The sequence below is a fragment of the Carassius carassius genome, chromosome 49 (assembly GCF_963082965.1).
Source record: "Carassius carassius chromosome 49, fCarCar2.1, whole genome shotgun sequence".
NCBI classification, from domain to species: domain Eukaryota; kingdom Metazoa; phylum Chordata; class Actinopteri; order Cypriniformes; family Cyprinidae; genus Carassius; species Carassius carassius.
The window spans coordinates 7,769,509-7,782,429 of NC_081803.1; the positions used below are offsets into that span (position 1 = coordinate 7,769,509).

General features: G+C 36.4%; 1 protein-coding gene across 1 annotated transcript in view; it reads right to left on the reverse strand.

Annotated features, from left to right (window-relative positions):
- Positions 1–12,921, reverse strand: part of LOC132132240 (protocadherin-1-like) — a 97,335-nt gene that overhangs the window by 20,340 nt on the left and 64,074 nt on the right. Inside the window, exon 4 of the mRNA XM_059544578.1 lies at positions 11,941–12,160. Coding sequence (XP_059400561.1) covers positions 11,941–12,160 — 220 coding nt within the window. The remainder of the gene's footprint in view (positions 1–11,940; positions 12,161–12,921) is intronic.

Here is a 12,921-nt window from a genome sequence, read left to right on the forward strand (position 1 = left end):
ATTCAAAACACGGTTGTTTTGATCATTGTCTGTGTGTGCAAATTGAAAGATTCAGCTTTTCACATCAGAGCTGTGAGTGTAAATTTTAACTTACAAATACAAATATTAATATGACAAGTTCTCACATTCAGATCTTCAACCTCTCGAGTTTAGCTACTGATTTACCTCCATAAGAAAATCACTAATCACGAATGACAATTTATTTAGCATATAATGTTTATTTAAACACTTTTTTGGAGATTTGTAACATTTAATAAAAAACAATTTCAACAAAAATAATTGTATTTAAATTCTCATCACTGATTTTATTTGCCCTCAATTTTGTGCATTCAGCTATTATATAACATAGCTGCACAACTTTGCTACCTCAGTATGCTTCCTCAGATTTGGTGGTGAACTTTCGAAGCCAGACATTTACCTGATGAAAGTTAGAATTGAAGTACAAATGTGTTTGATGCATGAAAACAATGATCATTAGTTCTCACGTCAGGCACACACGTTTGAGCTTCTGTTTACCATATTTAATGTGCATAAGATAAAATTAAAATATAATGTACTTTTCAAGATGAAATAAAATTGTAAGGAGTAAAAAGTTCTGTTTTTTCTTTAGAAATGTAATCAAGTAAAAGTACAAGTAGTCAGTTTAAATTGTACTTGAGTAAAGTACAAATCCCCCAAAATAATACTTAAGTACAGTAATCAAGTAAAATTACTCAAGTTTACACCTCTGTTAAAACCTAGAGATTTAAACTAAGAGTCTTTCAATGGAGTTCAAGTGCTACAAAGATGATTTTTTTTGAATGTAAAAATGTAAACTAAAAATTTAAAGTGCACTTGGTTAAACCACACGTCTGGACATAAAGAGTTATAACATTATTCTCCTTCACCATGCGCATATACATTGCCACATACTGCACAAAGAAAGATCTGCAATCTTTGGTTTACCCAACAAATTAATGAACAATCACACATAAACACAAATCACTCACAAACAAGACCAATCGCCAAAGCGATGCAATACTTGAACTTGACATGCAATTGAACGAGTTCTGGAAACAATGAAAAATGATTTCATTAAAATCCAGAATTTGAAACTGAGAGAGATGCTGTCAGCAGGGTTTAAAATAGATTTTTTTAAAAGTAGTAAATAAATATTATTGTAGTACGTTTTGCAAGTATATACTACTCCAGTCTTTCCAAAATGTCACGTTTAATCCAATTCTTTACTTTCCGTTTCTTTTAACTATTTGTACAAAATTTACTAGCAATTTCTGAATGAAAATCCTTGACCAAAGTTTTCTCAGTGTCCCCTTCATGTGGCTCTTTAAAATGTTAAAAGCACACTTGTTTATTACGCATGTCTGGATATATACCAGTTATAAAGTTCTTCTCCATTGCCATACATGCATGCATTATCAAATACAGAACAAACAAAAACACGTCATCTTTAGTACACCCAAAAACTAGCAAACGATCACACACAAATCACTCACAAACAAGACCGACCACTAAAGCAGCATGAGATGAATGTGACTTGTGACTGAACGAGCTCGGGACACAATGAAAAATGAGTTCATTAAAACCCAGAGCTTGAAACTAAGAGAGAATCTGTCAAAAGAGTTAAAAAAAACATGCTACATTATTAGGACTTCATAAGGCACCCGAAACATCACAGGAACGAAGAAGAAAGAAAGAAAAAATCACACAGCATTGCTAAAGTTCCTCATCATTATGCAAATGCCATTTTATTCCATTTTATCTCTGTCTCTTTTTTCACTCTGGCCATATGTGCTGTGGCTCATGTTGGGGCTTCAAAAGGAGGCTCAGCCAGGCCACATGCAAATACCCCCATCTGGGGATCAAACAGCCCAAGCTGATCACCACACATAGGACACGGTGTGGCTATCGAGATGTGGTCAAACGTCACCGCTGACCTGTGTAAAACTCCCAGCGAGCTCTCAGGGACAAAACCTGTGCACTTGCCTCTCCCTGTGGGACGAGCGAGTGCTTGTCTTAAAGAGTAAAAAAGCAATGTAAGACGAGTAGGACCCAATATCAGTGCCTTAGAAACCAATTGTTCTGACAATCCTGTCTAATGAGCCTTTAAAAGTGTTTCTGATAGTCAAATTATTCCAGACACACGCAAGACTGGATTGTCGTTAGACAACTACAACGTTCGATACAAAAAACATGCTTGATAATTCCTTCATAAATCAAAATTAGCAGCCCTAATCAGAGTCAAACAGCCACTTATCAGGAAGGAATGATTCATCGGCATCAATCCCTGCTCTTTTTCCTTTCTTTCTCGAGTGGAGGAAGCCACAATAAAGAGAAAATCAGCATTTGCGAGCATATGATTGTTCGCTGGCTGTCACTCAGATTGTCTACATAAATGAGTTCTGTACACCTGGCTCCTCCAATCAAACTAGTCCAATTAAGAGAGAAGATTAAAACTCTGAACCTGTTATGGCAGACGTTCTCACCACTAGCGCTGCCTGTCTTGAAAAATCATAATCAAAACTGGGTGCGCCTGTATACATTAGTACACAAATCTCTATTTTGGGTGGCCTCTGTGTTGCCATATTTATATTACAGAACAGCATCTAGAGTGAAGCGCAAGCTGTAGTACACTGAAACTGTTGTCGCCATTGTAGTGATGTTTCTTTATACAGGCAAGTTCATTTGTAATGCATTTACTGTAACTCAAGCAGATGGGACCACATACGAACACACTAACCACTCAAAACAATCACTGAAGAGAAATAAGTGGCCTGTCATAAACTGTACACTTTTGATTTCATGTTCATTTTTCATCACATAATGCTAATATGATACTAATAAGCATTAGCTAGCACTTAAACTAATGACGCTCATCAATTTTAATAATGTCCACGATGATGACAGATTTATTGAAAGATTGCATTCAATATACAACTACAAAGATTGACAGTCATTCAGTCCATGGGAAGCGATGACTTTTTCCTGTTTATTAACTATGGAGTATAAAATGATTTCTAATTAACATTAATTATTATACAGCACTGTATCATTTATCTGCCTACATATGGAGACACAGTGATGCAAATTACTCATCACTGCATAAATATGTATGGCTGCTTGGGCAAATGTTAATTTAACAAAATCCATGCTTTTCTAAAAAGTTGGTTTATGGGAAGTCTTTAGCCAAGATCTCAACCAGAACACAGAAAAAAAAATATATATTCGTTAAGAGGAATTATGCAAATATAAAATCGCTGAAAAATTTTACACTACATTTCCCTCTTTTGCGTGTTGGTGTGCTTGGTTGTGGAGGATTTAGTCGATTATTGTGATCTGGCATGTTTTACTGGAACCATACAGCATTATGCGGTCAAAAAAGAGTATGTTTTACTAGAAAAATACTATTTAAGCCTTTTATTTCCAAATTTCACTCCTAATCAAATGTGTTACTTGCGATAAAATTACAGTCAATTTCTGAGTGAAAACTGTTTCCGAGTAAAGTTTTGTGTTGAAAGCGCACTTCTAACACTTCTTATAACACTTTTCTCCAAAATCTGAAGTATAACTGATTTAGTGATCAATTGTAAATGTGTGCAAACATCTCTTTTATATGATACTGCCCTTTAAGTCTGCCTTCCACGAACAGTAACAGAGCAACGTTAATTGAGGCAGGAATGTACTGTAGTTTCATAAATTAGGCAGAATCTACAATAACTCTTAATTTTACAGTGTCAAATGTTGTACACGTTAAATATGTGACCCTGGACCACAAAACCAGTCTTAAGTCGCTGGGGTATATTTTTAGCAATAGCCAAAAAACATTGTATGGACCAAAATTATCCGTTTTTTTAAGCCAAAAATCATTAGGATATTAAGTAAAGATCATGTTCCATGAATATATTTTGTAACTTAAATATACCAAAACTTAACTTTTGATTTTTTAATATGCATTGCTAAGAATTCATTTGGACAACTTCAAAGGCAATTTTCTCAGTATTTTTATTTTTTTACAATTGAAAGCTTATTTATTCAGCTTCCAGCTGATGTTTAAATATTAATTAAAAAAAAATTACACTTAAGACTGGTTTTGTGGTCACTTATACTTACTGTAGTAAAAACAATAAATCAATTAACCCTAAACTAAAGACTTATACACAAAAAAAATAAATTAGGATTTACTTTGAAATAATTTTCACTCTGAAATTGGTAGTAAAATTAAAATTATTAAAAAAAGCAAGCACTGAATTAAACAGTAGAACTTTACTTTCCTGTAAAATGAACTACAATGATCTTTAATTTACAACTTCACTTACACTTCAGTAAGTACATGTTCTTAAATGTATAATTACACTGTAACAAGGATACCTTATAAAAAAATTATCCGATCTATAATAAGCCTTATTTACATAGAAAGGAGGTGTGTTTACATTTAAAACAGTCAATTATTTAATGTAAATGCAACACAGAGCTACTTAGCACCTAGTTAAACTGGATTGTGTTCAAAGCCGGTTTTTGCTCTTAAATATTGTGCACAAAAGTGTTTCTTATAATCGCCCCACAGTACTTAAACAAACAAAGGAAGATCAGGGAAAAATGTACAGAACAAAAACCAAGAGCAAACCAAAAACCAGATCTATTGTTAATGCCAAAATGAGAACTACAGAAATCAATAGTAACAGATCACGTTACATGAAAATCAAATTGTGTGTCACAGATCTCAGGAAGCCCGTCTGAGCCTTTTCTCTAAGGAGAAAAGCCTTGAGCAAGAGAGAGAGAGAGAGAAACAGATTGGAAGGGAAGAGAGACAAAAATGAGACCAACAGCAAGGGGAAGACAGAACAATAGAGAGAGATAGAGAGACAGAAAGGGATACAAAGACTCAGACTGACAGGTAGACAGACAGAAAAAGGGAGGGGGTGGGGGTGGGGGTGGGGGTAGAGAGCACAGAACAGAAAACATTTTCCTTTCACTAAATCATTGAATCCCAGAATTTAAGACCACCGTCCTTTTTCTCCCCCACCATATATACCACCAAATTACATCATACACTTCAATCTGATCCAAGATCAAAAGGGAAACGTGTGGGTGCCATGGAAACACACTTCAAAGACTTCCTCTTCCAGCATCCAGTGTAAACCTCTGGAACTGACTGGTGTTGTGCAGAGGAGACGCCGGGGTTTTGTTGACTTCTTAAGAATATGTCTGACAACTGCCTAAGCTCAAATTTGATATTTACTGATGGAACGATATAACACTGCTGCAAACTGCAAAATAAGAAATGACAGAGTGTAATTTTTTACATTACATCGATGTTTGAAACAAGTGTGTTTTCTGCAGCACAAAATCAGACTACAATGGGCGTCGCAGTTAGAATTTCGCAGAAATGGATGTGACTTCACAAAATTTCTCATTAATATTAAAGGGTTAGTTCATCCAGAAACGGTCAGCAGCGTTGTACGTTCAGTCTCGGACTTAACCTATAATATCTTAAACTGTGTTCCGAAGATGAACGGAGGTCTTACAGGTTTGGAACGACATGAGGGTGAGTCATTAATGACATAATTTTCCTTTTTGGAGTGAACTAACCCTTTAATTATGTTAAGCACAAACAGTTTCAAATAATCTTGTACTGATTTGGATAGGGCCAATCACCTAATGACATGTTTAATCTGATCTACCAAAGTCATTCAGGTCAGTGAACATGTGCATGAATCAGCAATTGAAAAATAAGTATATCTTGGTGGTCCAGTATAACATTATCACTTTGAGTGCGAGAGGTTCCAGATTATAATCCGCACTAATACAACTTTTTATTTTAATAAACCCAGATGTGCATTGGTGGATGTACATTTGGACTGGGGTGACATTTGTTTGCATTTTGTTTTGTGAATTCACACGGATGGCAAGCTGCTGAAATGCAGTAGATTAGAATCCATGTCTGAGAAGTTTGAGCTGGAGAGAAAACGCCACTGTTGCTTTCCACAACTGATAACAACCCCAAAAAAACATACAGCAATAAATATAGGAAATTCCAGCACCATATAGCCAGTACATCACAACACTAACCAAACAAAACCATAGTGAAGAAACTTGTGGAGACAACTGTGACCAGCACAAATGTGTGTCCTGTTTATATATTTACATTTTAGTATTTTATTCTATTTCAGTTTATAGTTTATATATATATATATATATATATATATAAATGAACTATTAACTGACATAAAATATTTTTAAAAAGTATTATTTTTAAAGCTAGTAGTCAAGGCAATTAAACCTCATTTTCATTTAAAGTACTAAAATAAATAAGCTTAACTGTACTAAAACTTAAAAACTATATAAAACTAAAAAATTACAAAAAAATACAAAATCTAAAACTGAAATGAAAACAAAAAACAAAAACAACATCTAATTCAAAATATCAACAAAATCTATAATAGAATAGAATATTGATGATAATAAAATAACGCTGCCATGTTGCTAAATTATTTCCTATTTGCAATGGGACATAATTTAAACATTTTCATTATTTTATTAATAATTACATTTTAAAATAAAATTATTATATTATTATCATTATGTACATTATATCATTTAATGTACATCTATACTGGTCACTTCACTCCACTCCAAAAAAAAACATATCGACAGTTTGTGGCTAATGTGGTGAACGCAATGCACAGTATATGCATTACATAAATCAGTAGTCTCTGCTCTGAGCTGCATAACTCTGTCAAGATGACACCAATCAATCGTTAGTGGATTGACAAACAAGCAGTGTAGTGACAGTCTGAAACATTAGCGGAGTTCTTGGTACGTCAGTTTGCGGTCTTATGGATGGATTTGAGGTATCATGTATATTGCGCTCTGTACTGATAGCAGCTAACAATGGTTGTTGTGTCAAATATCCCGTGAAGGGCATGTGAAATATTACATATGCCATTTGCTCAGCATGAAAGATGGATGATATTCGACACGTCATCCTGGGCTGCAGAAATGATTGGTTTAGAGTTGCAGTTGGTCACTGAATCTGTCACAGGCTGCAGGTGTTCACTGTATATCTAAAATAGGCAAGAGATCAAAGCGTCTTGTTCCAGCACTGTCAACGAGAACTGGGAATCAAGAGGGCTGGTAACAAAGGTCAGAGCAAATCATAAAACACAATCATTTCCTGCATGAAGGGGCCAACGTCAGCAACAGAAAAAAGGAGACTTTTCATAACCAAAGGCCAAACTGCTTCGGGGATCCATGGTGTCCTTTCTCCTGTGGGCCGCAGACGCACGGGAATGTGTGTGTGAAGTTCACATATTGCTTTTCTTCCAGTTTAAACAGAGTTACATCCCCGTCAAACTGTCAATCATTGCAACGGCAGTGAACAAAACCCTCAACCCGCCCCTGCTTGTCACCCTGTCACTCAAATCCCAGCGCAAATATAAATAGGGGGCAGAGAGTAGCACCGCATGGTAGATGGCTAGAGGGGCTGGGGGAGTGGGAACAACTGCCTTTTTAAAATCATTTTCTCCTCCATTTCTCAATGAGGGATTTCTTTATAATCTCCCTGAGGTGAGAATCATATTTTAATTAGGTCTACCTCTGGTTAACAGTTCCCCTCCCTGCCTGATCAGTGTACGTGTCCACCCGGCGGTGCTAGCAGGGCTGTCACACTCACTCACTTTCAGATCAAATTGGATCATATCAAAGATGCCAACAATCCTCAGTCTTCTCACTCTCGTGACACCCCCAAACAACAAAAAGCCAGCTTGTGCCATGCTAGTCTTTAAAGAACTAGTTCACCAAAACATGAACAATTTGCAATTTTTTATCCCCCCAAGAGAATACCAAAACAATATTTTATTACATCAACCGGACCAAAAAAAGAACACCACAAAAGTTAAAAAAAACATTTTATTCAGTGATCAGGAGTGCAAAATTGATAAAAATCACCATTTGGAATCAAAATAGGTAATTAGTGTGATTCGTGTGGATCTGATGAGTGCTTAAAGCGTGTATCACGAGTTCACGCTTACATATAATTAGCTGAGGTATGGTATGCAAATTTGGCATGCTGTCCGGGGAAGGGCTCCGAGCTCGGGAATGGCTAGAACATAGAGTACCCCCCTTCCCCGTCTATTTATAAAAGTGAACTCAAAGTGAGGAGATGGGGTGGAGGTAGGATGCTGATAAACCGTCAATGGATAGAGGTAAGTCATCAATATTTATACTATGGGATTGATCACTTAATTATGGTCCACCTGTGTTGATTAGGCTAAGTATCTGACGCGCTCCTCCCGAATCTTGTTAATAAAACATCATTTATTAACATACAAGCAGATCACGTTATAACAAGCAAGCAGTCTGTGTTTTCAGTGTCTCGGATCGGTTTTGTTGGCAGTAAATGGTTCTCTACAGGAATCCATCTTTGCAAGGGCTGTCAATCTGAAACACTTATAATCATTTTTTTTAAAGCAAACGCCAACCATCTTCCCAAGTTTTTAATGAAAATTGTGTATAAAAACTATTGTCAACAAAAAATAAGCTTTATGGTCTCCCTGAAAAAAATAATATCCTAGGTGTATATGACTTTCTACTTTCAGACGAATACAATCCGCGTTACATAAAAAAATGTCCTGACACATCCAAACTTTATAATGGCAGTGAATGGTGGTCGGGATTTTAAAGCCCCAAAACAACTGCATCCTTCCCTCAAAAAAAGTGTCCCACACGGATCTGGTGGGGTTAATATAGGTCTTCTGAAGCATATCAATGCGTTTGTGTGAGTCAAATACCCATATTTAAAACTTTATAAACCATAATCTCTAGCTTCTGCTTACTGTCGTATGTGCGTTCATGGGAGAGTGGCGTTCATCAGATGAATGTAGGATGTAATTTATTAACCCCCTGGAGCCATGTGGAGCATTTTTTAAGATGGATGGATGAATTTTGTTTTGCTTCAAACCACCATTCACTGCTATTATAAAGCTTATAAAGGACATTTTTTAATATACCCCGATTTTATTCGTCTGAAATAAGAAAGTCGTATACACCTAGGATGCCTTGAGGGTGAGTAAATCATAAGGTTATTTCATTTTTGGATTAAGTATCCTTTCAAATAAAATGTTTGTGTTAAATAAAATAATAATTATTCTTATTATTTTACAGTAAGTATTGCCTTGTTAAATTGAATTATTTATTAAATAATTTTAATAATAATAATAAATACTAATTTGTTATTTTACAGTAAAATAGTATTATTGAGTTAATAAATTTTCTTATTTAAATGTTACAATATAATTGAATAAAATATTTTATAAATAACTAAAATTAATTAATTAATGAACTTTTTCGTTTTTTTTTGTGCTATTTTTCAGTATAATAGTACTATTGTTATTAAGCTAATTTTGTCATTTTTAAAATTTAAAAAATAATATTTTATATTTTATGAAAAATAATACTATATACAGTACAATATAATAAAATATTCATACTAGCATGTAAATAATACAAATGTTTTTGTTGTTGTTGTTTTTATTATTGTATAGTTATGTTCTATGGGTTCTATAAAATACAATAGTGTGAATATTGCCTATTAGAAAAAAAAAAATCTGACTCAAATTTCTGTTCACCATACTTATAGTGCTACATTTTAGGATATTTTTGTTCTTTCTAGAGGCTGACAGTCCTATAAAAATCTATGTGGGTATATTTTCATTTTTGTTGCATTCCATTAAAAGAATAAGTAAGTTTAAATTCTAAAAGTCCCTCTATTCATTGCTTCCTGAAGATATTGGCCAAAGACCATCATGCAAAATCATGCATAACACATCAAACTAAGGTGATACCCACAAGGCAATGTACAAACAGAAGGTTATGTGTTTATTTGCCATAGGATTTTCTCTGTTGAACACAGAGCCAGTCGCATGCAGTGCTGACATTTCACTTCCTAAACGGTTCTCCTAAAATCTGATGCATGTCTGTGGGGCTGGCAGACACACCCCACACGCGGCGCAGGTTCCCAGTGTGTAATCAACAAGACGTTGTGTTTCACGGAGCATGTTAAAACACTGACATGAGGAGACGAAGGTACATTTCACAGCTAAAATGTTAACACAAGTTCACTAAGACATCCAGGGATATCAACATGGTAACTGAGCACAACAGCACTAATAGAACAAAAATCTGAAGAAGATAATATGTGAAAAAGTGGTATTTTGGCAATGTTGCTAGGGTAATGGACAGGGGCGGACTGGCCATCTGGAGCACCGGGACTTTTCCCGGTGGGCCGCTAGCCAATGTGGGCCGGCCCACCCGGTACACAAATATATATATATATATAATTTTTTTTTTTTTTTTTTAATTGACGGAAATCATAATATTACATCTCTTTTCTACGCAAATGGATGAGTGAGTCGATCGCGCAGCCAACAAGCGCGTTTTCGTCTAATTTAGAGAGAGACAGATTCATCTGGTACAGCGAATTTCTCTGAGCAGCAGGCCACTGTATACGTTCACTTAAAACATAACCGACTGTGTTTACGAAAATACTTGAAGAGACAATTATTTTGAAATAATTGTGTGTGTATTTGTTCATTCAGAAGTTACGATACCCAAAAGATGAATTAATTCTTTGTACGCGCATTGTCTGAAATGCTGCTCACAGCGCGTGCTTTGAACGAGTGCGCCCAAGCTTCGAACGCGCGCAAATTGTTTAAAAAAGTTGAATCAGCAAGATTTAGAAACAAGTGAAAACGATCAACTACGATAACATTTCACCCCTCCAAGCGAGTGAACAACGCGAATTTTAAATCGCTATTCACGATAGCCCGTCGGGAAGAGCAGTGATACATTTTGGAGCCCGACTGCAAAACACAATAGCCCCTGGACGTCGGGCTAGCGATTTTGCGAGCCCTGCACCTCAGATCTATCCAGTTTGTGAACCACTGGTTTCCACAATGTTTTCGTTAAACAAAATAAATGATTATTTTAAAATATTTACTCAAGAGAATAATCTGTTCACGAATCGGATCATGAACTTATATTACCGCATATTCATGCATCTGTTAACTGAATGCAAAGTGTGAGTTCTAGGAGAATGTTTGTCTCGTGATGAACATGTATCGCTCACTAGGAGTCGCTAAATGAACAGCTGCAGCACGCAGGTTATCTTTTTTTTCTTTTTTTTTTTTTTTTTCAATGGAGGATCAGTTGCCCTATTGGTTAAAATCCCCAAACAGTATACTTAAATATCAAATAAATAAATTACATCAAAACAGGGGCGTTTGCGTTTTGATGTGGTGGGCTGCTGTGGGCCAGAAAGTCCAGGGCCACTTTTTGGTCCCAGTCCGCCCCTGGTAATGGAGCTTAAATTGAACAGAGATGAATTTGGGAGGGCAACATTTAAATGGCAGCGGCTGTGAGGATGTTTCTGGTTATGAGAGTGACAATATAAAATAATTGCAGGAAGAATGTCTAGTATGTCTCCGGCGGAATTTAGTAATGGCTAAAGGAAACCGACCATAGACTATCCTGCTTATTGCGTGCATTTTCTTTTTTGGATTGTTTTCTGTCTTATTGTTTTATGACCATGGCAGCTGCTGTGAGAGCAGTTTGGCTTGAGCAAAGAAGCTGTTTACGATCAGCACACTGTTGTCTGGGCAGACGTCAAAGAGCAGATTTATTCAGAGACCAAAAGCTCCATTAGTCTGAGTTTTTAATTAGCACACTTTTGTGAGAGGGTCATTAAGAATGATTTGCTGTTGTGATTGAGGGCTTGCTGATGGGCAAGACACAGACCCTGCTGAGTCTGCTTCTGACCCCAAACACATAGATCTAGCTTCGGCCAAAACAAAGCAGTGTTGATAAAAAAAACTCACCTGGGCAACTCTTCACTGGATCCAGTGTTACCCTGCCAAATGAGATGTAACAGCAGTCTAAATTGCCTACCGGTTTCTGGGTGTTCCATCTCTCCGATGCTACCATCAGGGGTGGTCCGTTCATAGTGGTCCTCGGGTAGGGCGAGGGGGCCGATACGTGGTCCTGAAGAGCTCTTGCTGCTGGGGGTCTCAGACTCCTCCAGACCACTGTCATAGTAACTCTGCTGAGAGGAGTCCTGCTGCTCTTGCATGGGATTGGCTGTAGAGAATGTCACTCTGCGATGCGGGAGCTGCAGTCAAGAGGAAAGAGGGGCCTTTAGTCACACAACAATCTAATTATAACTTTAGGCCCCAAAACTAGGCTAATTGACCACTAAATTTGTAATATCACACTTCAGCAGTCGGGCATTTTCAATATGTAATTTCCAGAGGGGTAGCTAATGAGGAAACGTTTTGTTCAAATTGAGGGGAAATGGTAAAGAGGAAATCACTGATTAGACTATCTCTTGGCAGAGGGGAAAGCAATATAATTCTTTGATATCACTGCTTAGGTGACCACATTGTTTTTCACAAGGCCAATGAGGGCAAACACTCATGCTGAAATATAGAGTTGCAGAGCTCATAAAACTGTGGAAATCACAGAATCCTGCAAAAAAGCTTCCATTCCCAATTCTGTATGAGCTCACAGTCTGCCGACTGCAGGGAGGGATCGATAGTGCCAGGCTGCATACACACATACAAACTGGCAAACAGAACCTTTTTAGAGTAGGAATTAGGGCCATTAAGAGAGCATTTTCTGTTCATATAAAAAGCCCATTAACATGGCCATTTAAAGCATATAGAAAGGCCATTAACACAAAATACTTCACCATCCCAAAGTTGTAAGGCTTTCTTTTTCTCCCTCTATTTCAGCATGTTTATTTATATGCTCATTCTTCAACTATTTTCTTGACTTCTCCTGAAATTTAATTCTCCAAATTGTTCAGAAATGCAGTGCAAATGTCTTAGGCCACTAGTATTTTCACCAACAAAAAATGGTTTTAAATCATAT